This window comes from Amphibalanus amphitrite, unplaced genomic scaffold (genome assembly GCF_019059575.1).
Source record: "Amphibalanus amphitrite isolate SeventyFive unplaced genomic scaffold, NRLGWU_Aamphi_draft 001384F_arrow, whole genome shotgun sequence".
NCBI lineage: Eukaryota > Metazoa > Arthropoda > Thecostraca > Balanomorpha > Balanidae > Amphibalanus > Amphibalanus amphitrite.
Genome location: NW_024882877.1, coordinates 136,300 through 155,339, shown reverse-complemented (window position 1 = coordinate 155,339; position 19,040 = coordinate 136,300). Strand labels below are relative to the sequence as shown.

Sequence of the window (19,040 nt, the reverse complement as noted above, 5' to 3'; positions counted from 1 at the left end):
TGGACATTCGCTAGAACCGTGTACGCCTTCAAGGAACAAACTGATAATAAGGGCAATTATCTCACCAGCCCGTCATTCAATCAGAAACCCACAATTAGCACGACCGACTTCAAATAAGGTAACCCAACAAAATAAGGCAAATATTTTAGTTAACAATGTTTCATTTCAACTCCCATGAAAATTCTCAGTAGGCAACTGCAACCCGTACCCTGTTTCCCAATACCTCAAGTAAGTGCGAGAGTCGCGTTGGCAGGCATATCACTCACAGGGGAGCGACATGCATAGACTTACGGCCTCGCTGTCTGAGTCAAAGTCGGGTATTCTAGTCTCATTGGGAAAATGTGAAGTCCCATTATCCTTACGGCTTACAGACTGAAATCAAGCTAGCATTTGACCACGAGTACGAAATATAATGAAAATTTAAAATGCATTGGTGCGAATTGGTTAATAAACAAGATTTAATTTCCATTTAATATTCACCATCGAACACGTATCGTTGTACATATTAACGCTAAATAATTAATTTTAAACTAGCCTTTCAATTCACTCTGTCGCTCTCTCCCATCCGGATATCACCTTCTCGTGTGACGTCATCCACTTTCCACCATAAATTGCCGCACGGTAGCGTCGGTGTAGCATGCGCAGTATTCATATTAATCCAATTCCGACCTACCGCCGCTCACTCGGAGCCGGAATCAGCCCGACCCCGTCTCTCCCCTTTGTTGACGGCGCGAGGGGTACCAGCGAACCATTAGCGAGCCAGGTCCGGCCGCTGCCGGCGGCCTCCGAGACTGTCCACCGGCCCGCGACACTGTCCGCTGACCCCAGTTCATGGGCGCACCTCCGCTTGGTTGCTATAAATATCTTCCACCGATCGCTCGTTGTTATCGGTGCTGAGAAGCGCGGGAGAGAGAGAGAGAGAGAGAGAGAGAGAGAGAGAGAGAGAGAGGGAGAGAGAGAGAGGGAGGGAGAGAGAGAGAGAGTCAGAGAGAGAGAGAGAGGGAGAGAGAGAGAGTCAGAGAGAGAGAGAGACAGAGAGAGAGAGAGAGAGAGAGAGAGAGAGAGAGAGAGAGAGAGAGAGAGAGAGAGAGAGAGAGAGAGAGAGAGATAGAGAGAGAGAGAGAGAGGAGACCAACAGCCAACAGATCATAAACCAATAGTGCTTCATGCCGATTGATTGTCGCGACCGACCGGTTTATCACTCGCCGTTTTTATTTGGAACAACAAACGTATCTAATCGACTGCTAACAATTTTAAAGGATAATATAATTATTCAAATTTCCAACCGAGCTTAATTCACTTTAATCTTGATCAAACATATTCGTACTAATTACCCATGACATTTAATGAAATTGAGTTATTACGATACTAGAGCGAGCTAACCGACCTCAAAATGATATTGTTTTCAACGTGTTCATCGTACATTAAATGCTACATCGGAACCTGTTTCGCTACTCTGTATCCCACATGAATCCACCCGTAGTCAGGGTGGTGACGTCATCAATCCGGCTCGGTGTCCAGCGGCCCGCACTCCTTTCACACCGCGCCGGCCGCCATTTGCGGGCGCCCCCGCGCCGAGCGGGCCGGCCGGCGACTGTGCGCCGCAGTCTGGCCGGAGCGTCCCCTCCCCCCTGCGTGTCCTTCCCCCACTACGCATTCCGAGGGGTGAATCGGCGCGGCGGCTGGCCGTGAAAACATGGGACCGGCAGCGCGGCCGCCGAGCGAGAGACGGTCACTGGGGCGCTGGAGCTCATTACTTGTCAGTGAGAAGCACTATCCTTTGTCGGCTGTTGGTGATCGCAATTGCTATCAGTTACCTAATTAAGTCATACGTCATAATCGTTCGTGGCATGAAAAGATAATTAAAATCGTATGCAAGAACAGCAACACAATGAATATTAGATGCACGCTAGCCGAAGTAAATAATTTAACATTTATACTCCTGTGAGAGAAGATCATTGTAACAGACAAGAGTCGTTTCCATTTCATTTAATTCTAGTTATTTCTACATAAATGGACAATAGCAGTTGACGTGAATATAAAGAAAAAAAGGCATTTTTGCTTTCGGAAGCGGAGAATAATCACACTTTGGCGCGTTTAATTATTAAGCAACCCTTCAAGGACAAAATAATGAGTTTATCAGCCTGCGTGCCCAATTCTATGGTCGATTGCTAAGGATAAGAAATAAACAAAGATCTCATGCGTACAAAAAGCCGATGAATTGGTTTCGCTCTCAGTTACATTATCGGGAATAGCTCGACCAAATGCTGAAAATTTCCTACTGAATATCGTCGTAAATGCTTACCAAAACTGGTGGAAACCTTAAATTCCTAACAAATGTTTCTCGATGAAGAAGCATTTAATAAAACAGTGCAAAGATATACCACCTAAATATGCAGTGTCAGATCCGTGTTTCGCTGTCGTACTCGCGGCTTCCCCGTGACATTCCTGGGTTTCCCGTCATATTGATCCGTCATCACCGCATCCTCATCAAAAATGTGTTTACATTTTACTACGCTATGTATTTACAATTAAAGGAACCAGACAGATTCAACGTTAAAAAATGTAATTCCTACGCGATAACTAGGACAGCTTGTCGTTAAAAGATATGTTCAGCGCGAAAAGCCAGAGTTTCGCCGATTAAATTACCAACCTTTCCTTCATGATTTACAATATCCAAACATGGCTAGTGGCTACCCAATTATAAGCATTTATGGAAGTTATTGTGGTCGACAATTTACAGAATCAGACAGCAGATAGCGCAGCTTCCGTTGAATACCCCCCCCCTTTTTGTTTGACATTTTAAACATCCTAAATAAATCCCCTAACTGTGCCCAGACCAATTATTAGAAGGAACCTTTTTTTTTAGAGAAACATCAGTGGGTCGGAACTGGGCAAAGGGACAGAAAGGTTAGCAGCCCAGCGCCCGACCAGATCCTGTCCAAACCTTGATCTGATGGTGAGGTTGCAGCTAGCCGGCTGATGTTGGCTGCTGAAGCTGTTGGTGACTCAAGGTTGCCGGCCATCGGGTCCTGCTGTCGCCGCTCGGTCCTCCTCTAGCCGCTGTTCTGACTCGTCCCCGGGTAGAACTGTGCTGTAGCGCCGTCCGGCCGACGGGCCGTGCGGCCGGTTAGGGCCGCCCGGGCCCAGCCGACGCCTTGGCCCGTCTCTGCTGAATCCTCAACCCTGACTGTTCTCTTCTCTCTCCTCCTGTATTGCAGGGCCGTCCGGCCACACGGGCCGTCCGGCCCGGCCGGCCTCCTGCCGTCGATGGTCAACTCTCCAGCTAGACTCTGACTCCCAACTGTCCTCTTCTCTCCCCCTGGCCTCGTTCTCCCCAGTGCAGCTGCCTCATGGCTGACAGAGGCGTCCTCAGGTACCGGTGTTCGTCCTGGTTTTCGCGTGGTCTCCTCCTTCTCCTCCTTCCTCCGCCTCTGCGCCCGGGTTGTTTTGACGGCCGGGTCCCCTCTCGCCCCGGCCGTACCCTTTTGGTCCGGCGTGGCCCGGGGGCTGTTTGCCGGCGCGGCGGTGCGGTGACGCCAGCGCCGGCGCCCAAACCCCGGTGCACACGCCGTCGTCGCCATGAGAGAATTTTGGAAATACTCGTTTAAAATGTAGCGCGTCAGCGTTACATTTTATTGGCCTCTTTTTTTTAGTCGCGCCCCCGCGACTAAGGGATGTTGATTCGCCGAGGGGCACGACAGGCCAGTGGTCTTGCAACGCTGGCAGCTGGATGATGCTTGCTGCTGCGCTTCGGTAGCCTGTCGACGGCGCTGGTTCCCACATTGTGCTGGCTGCTGGATGAAGCTGGCTGCTCGGTAAGATTGACGGTGGCTGAATCTGTACAAAGGTGAAGGATCAAGGAACTTGACGAAAGAAAGGACATTGGTCTGGGCACCTTTCCCTAAAACACTTGATTTCTGATTACCTGCTGTCCTGGACGAACCTAGAGACCTGAAGCTACACAAAAATACATACGCGTTACACACAGACATTCAAAACGACACACACATTTGCACCCGTAATCATACAATTTGTTCCTGAACATTAAGAATCCGAAGCCTTCAAATGAAAAAGTGAAAACTCGCCTACCAGCACTTAACCAGCTCAATGGTGAGCTATTTAGGCACGATAAACAATGTTCACGTCACGTCCGGTTACGAGTCAAATCCTTGGTGAAAGTCCCACCACGGGACCACGCCATGGAGCAGCCCTGCATCCCTGTGTCTGCCGGAGAGCTGCCCTTCCGGTCTTCACGAAGAGTCGTGTCGGGCCGCCCTGGCCAGTCCGGCTCCGGCTGCGTGCTGTCGCCTGGTGTTCCTCCGTCTGCTGCTGGTGCCGACTGTGCGGCTCGCTCGGAGAGAGGATCCGGCACCGCCGTCAGAGCTGACCGGCACCGGCTTCCCCTTCCTCTCCTTCGGCCGGCACGGCCACTAGCCCCGAATTCCTCCGGCTAGTGACTGCCCGGTCCGTACCTGTAAACGAATAAACGGGGAGGGGTGTACCGGAACGAAGACTGCCGATGACGGTGCAGCTCTCCGACGTCGCTCTGCTGCATTACCTTCCCCCTATTGATCTCGTCTTGTGTTTTCTCCTTCCTCCGACCTCCTTCCCGTATTGGTTTGAGGTGATGTAGTCCGACGGGTCTCCCGTTGTCAGAGCCGAACCATGTCAGCTTCGGCTCCGTGGCCAACGTCAGCGGGCCACTGGATTGACCAGCGACCCGTCTCCGACAGCCAGAGGTCGTTCCGCGTCTTCAATGCATCTCCGTCACACCCAGGTAGTGGTTTCAACAATTTCTTCCTTCTTCCTCGAGTTCTTGCGTTTCTCTTGCTCTCCTTCTACGTAACATCTAGCTTCTCTCAAAAATTCATTCATTTATAAAAAGTAAATTGCAAGTCGTCTCAACAACCTCAGCCGGCCATCAACAGAATAGAACCGATACTTCAATGACGTAAGCAAACCGACCTCCTTTCTCACACCGCTGTAAAACTGCCTTTAAACACCTCATGTCAAAGTTCAACATTTTCCTGGACACATGCTCAATCCTTCAACATCTTCAGGCGTTCAGTGGCAATTCATACCATCTATCTACTACATTAACGAACAAAAGCAGCCGCCATCGATTCTCGTACCGGCGCGAAATGTCCCTTTTTCTAATTTTAAGGTTTTCAACATCTTCCTGGACTCCTGGACAACAAATGTTCGATCCTTCAACATCTTCAGACCTGAAGGAGCTGTGAGCATCCGCATGCCACGGGATAGACCAGTCACACAGGTCATGCCTGAAACTCCTCTTGAACCCTTCTTAGGTGATTTTCTGCGACACGACTTCATCGGTTCGGCTATGCGTGCCAGCCTGCCAACTTCATGCCCCCAGGATATGGCCAGCCCCACGTTGGGCGCCAAATTGTGTAGCGGGGTGTCGGGCTACTGATCAGTGTGTGTGCGAGGCTGGTCATTCACTGGCGGGCACATAGACTGCTACACACAGTACAGCGGCATGGGTCACAGGGTTGGTGGGCATTCACGGTGGGATATTAAAAGGTTGCCTGATGTTTCTCTCTGCCTACGCTCCCTCTGTTATATTCTAACGAAATCTCAAAAATGTCTATCAATCAATGTTCCAGCGAAATCTCACAATTGTGCGTCTATTGTTCTTAAGTTATCCCCTGAGTTGAGGGTGCCTCCTCCCACTGGATATAACTCATTCACGCTCTCACCATTAGTTCTTCATTCACACGGCCACTCATTCATTCTTCCATGCATCGTAAAAATATTTCAGGTGGCAAACCTGTTCCTCCCCCGTTTTCCTACAATCCCCCAGTGGTACCCAGGTTCAGACTAATCAAACTATACGCGTAATTATAAAAAAAAAACAGTTTGAAGACAGGAACTTCCGTTTACGTATCAGTGCATACAATGGATTTCAAATGGGTCATTGTTTTAATTTCGTAAGGTTTGTTCCTTCACTATGCTCCGTAAATCAGGCGAAAACTTCGTTACACTCATAATACACGAATAGGAGATACAAACCGCCTCCTGCTTCGGCACTCGACCCTTGAGTTACGCATCTTATAGTGACCATGCCCAATGCCTGCACACAAAAAATAAATGTCTCCGGCCCGCAGCCCCGAGACCAGGGCTCGCAGGAGACTCCTTAGTCCGGGTTTCCACGGGGGACTTATTTAAATTTTGATACCGGGCTGGGTAACTAAGGTCCGTCCGTGATACTAATGGCCGCATCTCGCACCAGCCATAGTTCAGGGTTTTCGGGCCAACCCGGCGATCTAAATGGGGTAGCCTTCGTCGGCTAACTTACAGGGACGACACGCGTCCCCCCACGCACGCAGGTCCACTCGGGGACATCCACTCGGCACACATCATCGACTACCTGCACATAGGTGCCCAGAGCCCTATCTATCCGTGGCTAGTAGTTAAGCTGTCGTCACAGGCCTATTCGAAAGAACCAAAGCATGGCCGGAGCTACTCGGCTGACTGCGGGTGGCCAACACCGTCTGACTGCGATCACCCGACCGAATGCTCGGTATCTAAGGTTCACCCCCGTCTTGCGGCACTATTCGTTCCTTCGCGGGGCATTACTCTTCCGGCGGCATACGATTCCCTCGCTAAGACGCCCGGGGTCCTAAACACCTCCGAAACTATCTACGTCGTTCTTCAACTGACGTCCTGCGCCGATCAATTGAGGGACCGATAGCGGACCTACCTATCGTTTTGAAACCGGGCTGGGTAACTAAAGTCCGTCCGTGATACTAATAGCCGCATCTCGCTCCAGCCATAGTTCAGGGGTTTCGGGCCAACCCGGCGGCCTAAAATCTGCCCAGCCTCCGAGGCTGTCAATCCTAGAAACACCATCCTTTCGCGGCGACCAACCCGCCGGTACACATCCCAAGCGACGGCTCGCGTGACCTTATCACCACCCAGGGCTAACTCAATCGAGGCCTAACATTTAGTGGGGTCGATCCCTATTGATCATCATTCAGGAAATCCATTTTTCGATTGTATATTTTCCCTCCCCTTTCATTGGCTTCTCATCCCTTCCGCTTGGACATTCGCTAGAACCGTGTACGCCTTCAAGGAACAAACTGATAATAAGGGCAATTATCTCACCAGCCCGTCATTCAATCAGAAACCCACAATTAGCACGACCGACTTCAAATAAGGTAACCCAACAAAATAAGGCAAATATTTTAGTTAACAATGTTTCATTTCAACTCCCATGAAAATTCTCAGTAGGCAACTGCAACCCGTACCCTGTTTCCCAATACCTCAAGTAAGTGCGAGAGTCGCGTTGGCAGGCATATCACTCACAGGGGAGCGACATGCATAGACTTACGGCCTCGCTGTCTGAGTCAAAGTCGGGTATTCTAGTCTCATTGGGAAAATGTGAAGTCCCATTATCCTTACGGCTTACAGACTGAAATCAAGCTAGCATTTGACCACGAGTACGAAATATAATGAAAATTTAAAATGCATTGGTGCGAATTGGTTAATAAACAAGATTTAATTTCCATTTAATATTCACCATCGAACACGTATCGTTGTACATATTAACGCTAAATAATTAATTTTAAACTAGCCTTTCAATTCACTCTGTCGCTCTCTCCCATCCGGATATCACCTTCTCGTGTGACGTCATCCACTTTCCACCATAAATTGCCGCACGGTAGCGTCGGTGTAGCATGCGCAGTATTCATATTAATCCAATTCCGACCTACCGCCGCTCACTCGGAGCCGGAATCAGCCCGACCCCGTCTCTCCCCTTTGTTGACGGCGCGAGGGGTACCAGCGAACCATTAGCGAGCCAGGTCCGGCCGCTGCCGGCGGCCTCCGAGACTGTCCACCGGCCCGCGACACTGTCCGCTGACCCCAGTTCATGGGCGCACCTCCGCTTGGTTGCTATAAATATCTTCCACCGATCGCTCGTTGTTATCGGTGCTGAGAAGCGCGGGAGAGAGAGAGAGAGAGAGAGAGAGAGAGAGAGAGAGAGAGAGAGAGAGAGAGAGAGGGAGAGAGAGAGAGGGAGGGAGAGAGAGAGAGAGTCAGAGAGAGAGAGAGAGGGAGAGAGAGAGTCAGAGAGAGAGAGAGAGAGAGAGAGAGAGAGAGAGAGAGAGAGAGAGAGAGAGAGAGAGAGAGAGAGATAGAGAGAGAGAGAGAGAGGAGACCAACAGCCAACAGATCATAAACCAATAGTGCTTCATGCCGATTGATTGTCGCGACCGACCGGTTTATCACTCGCCGTTTTTATTTGGAACAACAAACGTATCTAATCGACTGCTAACAATTTTAAAGGATAATATAATTATTCAAATTTCCAACCGAGCTTAATTCACTTTAATCTTGATCAAACATATTCGTACTAATTACCCATGACATTTAATGAAATTGAGTTATTACGATACTAGAGCGAGCTAACCGACCTCAAAATGATATTGTTTTCAACGTGTTCATCGTACATTAAATGCTACATCGGAACCTGTTTCGCTACTCTGTATCCCACATGAATCCACCCGTAGTCAGGGTGGTGACGTCATCAATCCGGCTCGGTGTCCAGCGGCCCGCACTCCTTTCACACCGCGCCGGCCGCCATTTGCGGGCGCCCCCGCGCCGAGCGGGCCGGCCGGCGACTGTGCGCCGCAGTCTGGCCGGAGCGTCCCCTCCCCCCTGCGTGTCCTTCCCCCACTACGCATTCCGAGGGGTGAATCGGCGCGGCGGCTGGCCGTGAAAACATGGGACCGGCAGCGCGGCCGCCGAGCGAGAGACGGTCACTGGGGCGCTGGAGCTCATTACTTGTCAGTGAGAAGCACTATCCTTTGTCGGCTGTTGGTGATCGCAATTGCTATCAGTTACCTAATTAAGTCATACGTCATAATCGTTCGTGGCATGAAAAGATAATTAAAATCGTATGCAAGAACAGCAACACAATGAATATTAGATGCACGCTAGCCGAAGTAAATAATTTAACATTTATACTCCTGTGAGAGAAGATCATTGTAACAGACAAGAGTCGTTTCCATTTCATTTAATTCTAGTTATTTCTACATAAATGGACAATAGCAGTTGACGTGAATATAAAGAAAAAAAGGCATTTTTGCTTTCGGAAGCGGAGAATAATCACACTTTGGCGCGTTTAATTATTAAGCAACCCTTCAAGGACAAAATAATGAGTTTATCAGCCTGCGTGCCCAATTCTATGGTCGATTGCTAAGGATAAGAAATAAACAAAGATCTCATGCGTACAAAAAGCCGATGAATTGGTTTCGCTCTCAGTTACATTATCGGGAATAGCTCGACCAAATGCTGAAAATTTCCTACTGAATATCGTCGTAAATGCTTACCAAAACTGGTGGAAACCTTAAATTCCTAACAAATGTTTCTCGATGAAGAAGCATTTAATAAAACAGTGCAAAGATATACCACCTAAATATGCAGTGTCAGATCCGTGTTTCGCTGTCGTACTCGCGGCTTCCCCGTGACATTCCTGGGTTTCCCGTCATATTGATCCGTCATCACCGCATCCTCATCAAAAATGTGTTTACATTTTACTACGCTATGTATTTACAATTAAAGGAACCAGACAGATTCAACGTTAAAAAATGTAATTCCTACGCGATAACTAGGACAGCTTGTCGTTAAAAGATATGTTCAGCGCGAAAAGCCAGAGTTTCGCCGATTAAATTACCAACCTTTCCTTCATGATTCACAATATCCAAACATGGCTAGTGGCTACCCAATTATAAGCATTTATGGAAGTTATTGTGGTCGACAATTTACAGAATCAGACAGCAGATAGCGCAGCTTCCGTTGAATACCCCCCCCTTTTTGTTTGACATTTTAAACATCCTAAATAAATCCCCTAACTGTGCCCAGACCAATTATTAGAAGGAACCTTTTTTTTTTTTAGAGAAACATCAGTGGGTCGGAACTGGGCAAAGGGACAGAAAGGTTAGCAGCCCAGCGCCCGACCAGATCCTGTCCAAACCTTGATCTGATGGTGAGGTTGCAGCTAGCCGGCTGATGTTGGCTGCTGAAGCTGTTGGTGACTCAAGGTTGCCGGCCATCGGGTCCTGCTGTCGCCGCTCGGTCCTCCTCTAGCCGCTGTTCTGACTCGTCCCCGGGTAGAACTGTGCTGTAGCGCCGTCCGGCCGACGGGCCGTGCGGCCGGTTAGGGCCGCCCGGGCCCAGCCGACGCCTTGGCCCGTCTCTGCTGAATCCTCAACCCTGACTGTTCTCTTCTCTCTCCTCCTGTATTGCAGGGCCGTCCGGCCACACGGGCCGTCCGGCCCGGCCGGCCTCCTGCCGTCGATGGTCAACTCTCCAGCTAGACTCTGACTCCCAACTGTCCTCTTCTCTCCCCCTGGCCTCGTTCTCCCCAGTGCAGCTGCCTCATGGCTGACAGAGGCGTCCTCAGGTACCGGTGTTCGTCCTGGTTTTCGCGTGGTCTCCTCCTTCTCCTCCTTCCTCCGCCTCTGCGCCCGGGTTGTTTTGACGGCCGGGTCCCCTCTCGCCCCGGCCGTACCCTTTTGGTCCGGCGTGGCCCGGGGGCTGTTTGCCGGCGCGGCGGTGCGGTGACGCCAGCGCCGGCGCCCAAACCCCGGTGCACACGCCGTCGTCGCCATGAGAGAATTTTGGAAATACTCGTTTAAAATGTAGCGCGTCAGCGTTACAGGTGTGCGTCGCTTCACGACCTCGACAGCTTTACTTACGTCAGCTGGGGAAGAAAAAAGTCGACCGACTTCGTAAAAGCTTTTTGGGTCCACTCAAGCGCCGAACAATATCCTGATAGAAAACAATAGTGCTATTGAAGTTTGTTCCTGGTGCTAACAGACTGGATAATTTCCATCAAGAGATGGTCTGATGTCCTGCATAATTTCCTCGAATGTACAAGTGAATACAATTATGGATAGATTCTTTTAATGCATATTCCATGATCGTTACATTGGTGATCGATGTATTTTCACGAGACTTTCTGGCGTGTCACAGCTTTTGATTGATGCGGATTCAATAAAATTCGACCGCGTAGTGCATTTGGACGTCAGTCCAGCACGACTTATGTATGTCAGATTGTCACGTATTCTCCAGCACTGAGCGTAGCAGACCAATCCGGCTAGGCAGGCTATATTCTGCAATGCTCTGCTATTGGATGCGTTTTGCGTTTTTTTTTTATACGGTTCGCTGCCTGTGCGGCACATCCAGTCCACCGTCCGACCCCGTGTCCATTTATCCTTTATCTTAGGTCGCCGGCTGTGATACTGGTTCCTCACCCGTCGCCACCCCGCCCTGTGTCATTTTTGCATCTTTCTCACAACCACCTTTCTTACAACCTCGGTCCTCATGTCCCCTTACCTTCTCTCTCGCACACCTTCCGCCTTTTCCTGTGTCCCTCTGTGCCTCGTGACACCCACGATTCTCACTCCGTGTCCCCCTGCCCCCCCTCTCTCTCTCTCTCCCTCACCCACGGCTCTCTCACTCCACGCCGATGTGCCTCTCCAGGTGGTGGTGGCCACGCTGCAGTCGCTCGAGCTGCCGCACGTGTACGCCAGTGGCGAGATGCTGGCCGCGCTCGGAGTGCTGCCCAAACTGCGGTTCACCTTCCTGGAGCTGCAGGAGCACCTGGAGGGCTACCAGCAGCGCCGGGAGCACCTGCTCAGGGTAGGTCAGCTGCTACCAGCAGCGCCGGGAGCATCTGCTCAGGGTAGGCCAGCTGCTATCAGAGGCGGGAGCACCTGCTCAGGGTAGGTCAGCTGCTACCAGCAGCGCCGGGAGCATCTGCTCAGGGTAGGCCAGCTGCTATCAGAGGCGGGAGCACCTGCTCAGGGTAGGTCAGCTGCTACTACCAGCGCCGGGAGCATCTGCTCAGGGTAGGTCAGCTGCTACCAGCGGCGGGAGCATCTGCTCAGGGTAGGTCAGCTGCTCTCAGAGGCGGGAGCATCTGCTCAGGGTAGGTCAGCTGCTACCAGCAGCGGCGGGAGCACCTGCTCAGGGTAGGTCAGCTGCTCTCAGAAGCGGGATGTAGGTGGTTAGTCAGGGGTAGAGTCGTGGAGCGCTGGAGTAGTCCGGTATGATATTTTACACCACAGCCAATGTAGGTGGGCGGATGCATTGTAAACGGTTACGTGGCTGTGATTTGTAACGTTTTATTTGTGGTTAGCAAATGTTTGTCGTTGTTTTATGCTGATAGTTGCGGGCAATTGTGTGTGCGTAACAAATACCACAATATCCGATACCCATCGTACACTACCCATCGAGACCCATCGTATTCGGTCGAGTTACCAAAATATGAACGCAGTAAAATCTGACATGAGCCGTGGGTAGAGGCTGATTGAATCTTAGCAACTTTATGAGTTTGACGACAGCACATCTAAGACCAAACTTCACTGGGCCTTTGGTGTTTGAATCTTTTTGTTTCGGCCTCGATCAATTGAATCAACCGCCGCTATGATGTGACGAACGTGGCCGGCGTTTGGAGCTCTGTTCTCCGACGTGCGTCAACGCGTGACCAGCCTACCGTCGGTTTTGCTCGGTCGGTCGACTGCTGTGTAACCCCGCAGGCCCAGTGGATTGTGTATTTCTGTAGCTCGTCACCAAGTCGCCCAATTACGGTGGTTACAAGACGTGAATGCGTGACGACTTTGTGGCGTGATTTGTCATTCAGACTCAGTGCTCAGTCCTGTGTCCCCGGTGATGTAATTCATCGCCTCCCCGCCGGGTTCTGACCCGTCCCGTGACCTCTGACCTGAGCTGTGACCTCTGACCCGTCCCGTGACCTCTGACCTGAGCCGTGACCTCTGACCGGTCCGGTGACCTTTGGGGCAGTGTTTGGACGTGGTCCGCACCACGGTCCCGCTGAGTGGGTCCGGAGACGCTCCCGGACCACTGGATGAGACGTACATCGAGCTGTGCCGGACCGTCTACAAGCTGCACTTTCAGCTGCTGCTGCTGATGGAAGGGTTCGCCAAGACGCTCAGCTTCATCAGCGTGGATGCTCAGGTGAGGGAGCGGTGACGGCGGTCCTGAGCTTGTACGGAGAACGGTGGGTGGTCAGTGGGGATGAGACACGTCCAGCTGAGGCTGGAGTCGTCCGTGCGTTATGGGAGCAATTATTTATGTGAGTGACATTTTGTGATCGTGGGTGGGAGCTCTCTGTGTTTGGTCAGTGGCAAGCTCCATGGCTGTCAGAATGTATAACCTTCATACCTCTTTGCGGACTTACCATGGGTGGAATGAACGCTAGCGTTTGGCACTAAATGTAGCACGTGACATATCCTGGCCCCGCCTGCACTGGTCACGTGTATTTTCCCGAAGCGGATCTAGGAAGGGCGCCGCTTTGGGTGGTTTTCTGCATGGTTTACTCCTTCCAATGGTTGACCCGGACTTACAGCGACGTTTACTCGGATCACAGCTCCGACTGAGAAGTCGTTTGTGACGCGGTGGGTGTTGGTAGTGACGTGAGTGGCGCACATCGTACAGAACAGGACGTCCTACTCATGAAACTTCCCAGATTTGGTGCGGTTTGTGAGCCGGGACTGCGCAGGTCATGAGTTGTCTGATGCTGTGGCAGAGGGTAGCGATGCGAGATATGCCTCGCTTCCATTTCCTGGATGGGGTAATGTAAGTTCGAATTAAACCTATAATTGCTTATTTCGAGCCCCAGCTCCGTCGTAGCGGAGTTCGCCTAACGTTGCGTCGCGCCGTGCCGCTCACCTGAACTGCGAAGTTTTGCTCTACAGGCCGTGGCTGACTGCTACTCGCAGGCTTCCTCCGTTATGTAATTTATCTGTGATGACCTATCATAACACAGAGTGTGGTAAACCCTAACCTTACCTCTGACTTCTGACCTCTCTCAAATAGTTTCTGACCACTAGTGACCTTCCTCAGGCCGTGTCTGACCTGTAATGACTTCTACAGGCCTTCATGTTTGACCTCTGCTCACCTCAGTAGGCCGTAGTTGACCTCTGTTGACCCCCGCAGGGCGTGGTTGACCTGACCTCGGAGGTGACCCAGCTGCGGTACGCGCTGAGTCGTCTCCAGCCGCCGTCGGACGCCGAGTCGGAGTCGGAGTCGGAGTCGGCGGCGCGAGTCACCAGCCGGCGGGAGGCAGAGTCGCTGCTTCTGGAGCTGCTGAACGGAGAACAGCTGGAGGCGGCCTTCGCGCTGTACAGACGCCACAGGTGATTACTAGCGGTTCGCTGCTCCGTGCGATTGTATCGTTCATTGGTGGAACTCCTATGTGTCTCATCAGTAAAGAGTTGAATTAATGTCAACCATTATGACGTTACCACCTTGAGTTAACCTACACCAAAGCATCTGTAATACTTCCGAATTCCGATAACGCTGTATCGTTTATTGACGGTCATGCGTACACCCCTCTCCCCCAGCCCTCTTATTACACCATGCCCTGTCTTTACGACCCCGTTCTCTCTTCCCAGGAATCTGTTCCCGCCGGAGCTGTCGCACGAGGGCGATGACGTGTCCACAGTGGTCGATCTGTTCTGCCATCTCCGCGCCGAAACACAGCGTGAGTTACGCTCCAGGGAGGGGAGAGCCGAGCGGGCAAAGCAACGGGGAATCCCTTCTAAAAGTGCAGAAAAGACCCTGGCGAAGGGTTTGTGTGGTCCCGCGGGCTGTTCTAATCTATGATCAGATAGTTGAGCCAATTCTTGTTTGGACTTTGAAGTGTGGCTATATTTTGCTTCCAACGTCATGACTCCACCCAGCATTCGTTTGCAGATATTCAGTCGGTGATATTTTCGCCCCGGTCTGAGCTCTCCGATGGCGATGGCTCCCAGTACAGCCGTAGATGATATTTGTGAACCATTCACCCGCTGCCGCAGGAGTGCACTCTCCCGTTTCAGTACCCGGGAGAGCACGGGGCTCTGATCCTACCGCACCCCGCTGATCCTCCGCTGATCCTCCGCTGATTCCCGGGTAATCCCCGGGTGATCCCTTGGTGTTCTCCTGCGATGTTGTATCACGGACCACCTCAGGTCACGGCGGTCGGCCGCCGCCGGGGCCACTGTTACCCATCACGAGCGGTATGAACGGGCTCCGTACGGCGGCGGGGAGGCCGGATGACGGCCGTTGGTCCGATAGTGACCATCGAACACGGTACGTCCGCGGTGGGTCGGCCGGCGGAGCGCCGACGAGGTGATACGGCGCGGAGAAAGATGGGCTGGACGACTGTGACGGCTGTGTGGGGTGGCTCAATAGGCTCGGTGTTGGGGAGGACGGTCGTTCGGTGGAGCTGTTAGCAGGATTCGATGTGACCTGGTGGCTGGATGAGTCTATTCTGGTGTCTCTCCCCCGGTTTCTGAGCAGCCTGTTATGTTTATTGTCTGGGCCTCCTGGCTGTAAATCTCCAGGGGATGGGGTATGGCTGCAGGCAGAATGCTGAAGCCCGGAACGCTGAAGTTGTCCATCTCCTCAGGGTTAGCCGGGTCTTATTGAAACAATAACTCACCGCCGTTCTGTTTTAAGCCGTTTATCGAGGTATACGAGTACACTGCGTCAGAGCCACCGAGCCAGGCCATTCTGTTGGGATGGCAGTTCAATTGCTCCCAATAACCGGTGACCTGATTCGCGCAGTTCAGTGGGGCGGGTATTGATAGGGTCCTCCGCTCGGTACACGCAGTTTATATCCGGCCCAGAACTGACCAGCCGCTGACACCGCTGTAGGCGGGCCGAGTTACGCCGGATCCGGTGAGATCTGGTCCAGGGTCGGGTACGATATCTGTCGGCTAACTGGGGCGCCACATTCCCCGGCCGAGTAAGGTGATGGAACTGGAGCGAGAATAACCTTCTCGAGGTCGGAGGACTCCCGATCGCAGCCGCAGCCGTGGGCGGCTGTGGCTTCCCTCGTGTACCAAAGATAGTTCAGTTTTACTTTCTTTCATTTTGATTTATCACAAATGCACTCAATGCGTAGATTCTGATAAATATGACTCTCCGCGTCTAGCATGGCTTTGTTTGGTTTCCAGCGGAATGCTAAATCGGTTGGCGATCAGCATTCCGCTCTTTCTTGGAGAGAGAGAGAGAGAGAGAACTGAACGCAGTTGAGCGACGATGTGATTACGGCGGCACCTAGCCTTACAGACAAAAAAGAAAACTGGAACTCAGTGCTCGTTAGGATATTCTTGCCACTGTTGCGTAGAAGTAGTACGTAATCATCGGAGTATGTACATAATAATCTGCACCAACCAGATCAAATCAGTCAAGGTTTTACTTCCATTGAAAACATATGTTGGTTTAGTTGACATCGTTGGCCATTCAATCATTCACGACTCGTGTGGCATAGACCTCCGTATGCCTCGTTATGTAGAGGCATGTGCATGTTGCTATTCAGTTACAGTGACATGTCCCACTCACATTGTTACAAAGCATTAAATTTGTTTTATTTTCCTGCTCCGCCACCAGCGGTAGTATGACCCCCACTGACCCCTCCCCCCGTCCGCAGCGGTGTTCTGAGTCCCTCTGTGCTCCCGCCCCCACTGATTCCCTTCCCTCTAAATCCCCCTGTGACCCCCACTGACCCCCCTCCCCCCGTCGGCAGCTGTGGTCTCTCTGAGCCCCACCACGGCTCTCTGCACGGCCTGCTCCACGCTCCAGGAGGCGTCCATGCAGCTGCTGACGGCCGTCCGGCAACTGGAGACCTGGCAGCGGCAGCAGCGCCGCCGCGCCGAGAGCGCCCTGCGCAAGACAGAGTGCTGAGACGAACAGACAGGCGGGGTTAGCTCGATACTGGCTGCATTGGACCCATCTAGCTACATCGGGTCAGCGGTGCTGGCTTCGAGTGGCACGGGTCGGATGCGGTCTGGTCGAGCCGGGTCGCGTCAGGACGGAACAGGACGAGCTGGCAGAGCTGAGTCGCTTAGACTGAGGCCGAGAGGAGCAGACTAGGCCGGGAGGAGTGGCCTAGACCTGGTCGACGTTTACCAATGGTCTGGAGATGTTGGCAGGAGTCTGGAGCCATTCCGCTGTGTGTGACCAGCCTGTGAGATTGAGATTTAATAGTCTCAGAAGGCAGCGAGTGATCGATTGAGGACATGAGGCGGCTATGGAGACCTTTCTGGAGAATTTAGAGAGATGTGTATGTGGTTTGACAACAATGTCACGATGGATATGGATGTTAGGATACAGCGGAAGTCGACTGGACCCAATGATGGCTTGGATCTGCGCTTGTCTTAGTTACAGAGGTCACGGTTCAGTTGGCTTTTGTAGAGTGCTGTGATGGATGTGGGAGAGTTGAGCGATCAGAAGTCGGAATAATTTGCGAGTTTTTACGTAGAGCTTTTGCAGGAAATCCTGCACATCGGTTGTTACGTACTTCATGTTCGCTATTTGCACGCTGTTTCTCCTGTCATGTATCTCAAATATATTACGCTTATGTGTATCAACTACTAACAAGTTTTTCATTTAGTTGCTAGGCCGGCATTAATGCTATAAGCACGTCTGTTAAACAAAAGCTGGATAGCGCCCTCGGAAATTGGACATATTTGCTCCTTTCCGGAAACCCGCTATCGAGTTTGGAGTTTAAGACTGGGACACATTAACTGCTAGACCCCATGGAAGAACAAATACTTACTTTGACTGCATCATCAGATTGTACTAGCTTGCTGGGCCTCAAGCACCAAGTGGCTCAAACAGTTACACGGATACCTCCTTGGAACCCTCTGCCGGACACTAGGATACTGATATACCATCTATTGAGAATGAGGCCACACCTAAAACACTGGTCATGACTGGAAGAATGGGGTGGTTTTCTCATCTATCTTAAACCGCGTCCAAACTTCTCGCCACATCAACAGGGGAAATTTTCAACATGCCAGCAAAGAAGGTACCGTAAGGTGGGGCTATTTGAGACAGTGGGGCTATTTGAGACAGTATTTAGAATTGTTATAAAATAGAAACCGTTTGAAATTTATGCTTAATTTTTGCTCAGGCGATTTACCGCTCGATTCCACACCTTCCTGTGCAAAAATATCACATAAAATTCAAACGCTCCTCATTTTATAGCCATTTTAAAAACTGTCTCAAATAGCCCCACTTTACGGTATTCATTTTGTAACTAATACCCGGTGCTGAGAGACGCCCAATAGCGGCCGCCTTTTACGCCACCGCCGTGCTAGTCTCAGTACTGTTAGTTCGACGTCCCGTCCCTAGGTGACACTGTTTCCGAGTGTTCTGCCCAGTGTCTGCAGAGTGCAGCAGTGGACGAGACGGAGGTATAACACAGAACATCGGTTTACTCGAGGGCAGCGCTTTTCGAGGAGCGCTGTGGCCCGAAGGTTTGGACTTTGAATTGTGAAAAACGCCCGCCCGCCGCAAAACGCAAACACCGCAAAACGCGCAAAACGCACGCCCGAACGCCAACGCAAACGTCGCAAAAAAATAAACAAGCGCCCGCCCGCCGCAAACCGCAAATAAAAAAAAAACGCGAAAAGCCGCAAAACAATAAAACCGCCCGCATCCCACGCCCGCTAACCGCCAACCGAAAACGCCTAAAAATCGCCCGCCCGCCGCCAAAAGCAAACACCGCAAAAAGAAACGAAAAAGCGGCCGCCAACCGCAAACAAATTTAACACCGCAAACGACGCAAAAAAAAAGAAAACCGCCCGCATCGACCGTATGACACAACATCGGTTTGTAATGCGTTGATGTTCACCATAAAATGGGCATTCGTCCCATGACTTGATACTGTAGAGCGTTGGAGTCCGTGCTGACAGGATGGGTTTCAGTCGCTCCGGCGCTCGAAATGTGAGACTCGTGACGAGAATGGTTTGTGGTTGGTGGGAGCAGCCGCAGCCAGTTGAAGTTAGTTGGGTGGGCCTCCGTTCTGTCGTTTCCGTCCCCAGGATACTGAAATCCTTCTCCTCCACGCCGCAACCCCCACTCCTGGCTGGACAGGCACCTTTATCTCTTGCGGGCTCCTCCCTTGGAGCGGCGCCGCTGCTCCCGAGGGAGCACACCCGTAGCCGGGTGCAGAGAGTGCTTGGGGGGCTGGTCGGCCTGTCCAATTGGAC

General features: G+C 51.6%; 1 protein-coding gene across 1 annotated transcript in view; it reads left to right on the top strand.

Annotated features, from left to right (window-relative positions):
* LOC122372672 (protein furry-like) overlaps positions 1 to 17,417 on the top strand; it is a gene marked incomplete at its 5' end in the record, with an annotated part of 38,969 nt that extends 21,552 nt beyond the window's left edge. Inside the window, 5 exons of the mRNA XM_043350185.1 lie at positions 11,515 to 11,673; positions 12,838 to 13,011; positions 13,993 to 14,192; positions 14,451 to 14,539; positions 16,571 to 17,417. Coding sequence (XP_043206120.1) covers positions 11,515 to 11,673; positions 12,838 to 13,011; positions 13,993 to 14,192; positions 14,451 to 14,539; positions 16,571 to 16,728 — 780 coding nt within the window. The remainder of the gene's footprint in view (positions 1 to 11,514; positions 11,674 to 12,837; positions 13,012 to 13,992; positions 14,193 to 14,450; positions 14,540 to 16,570) is intronic.
* Between the last annotated feature and the right edge of the window lie 1,623 nt (positions 17,418 to 19,040).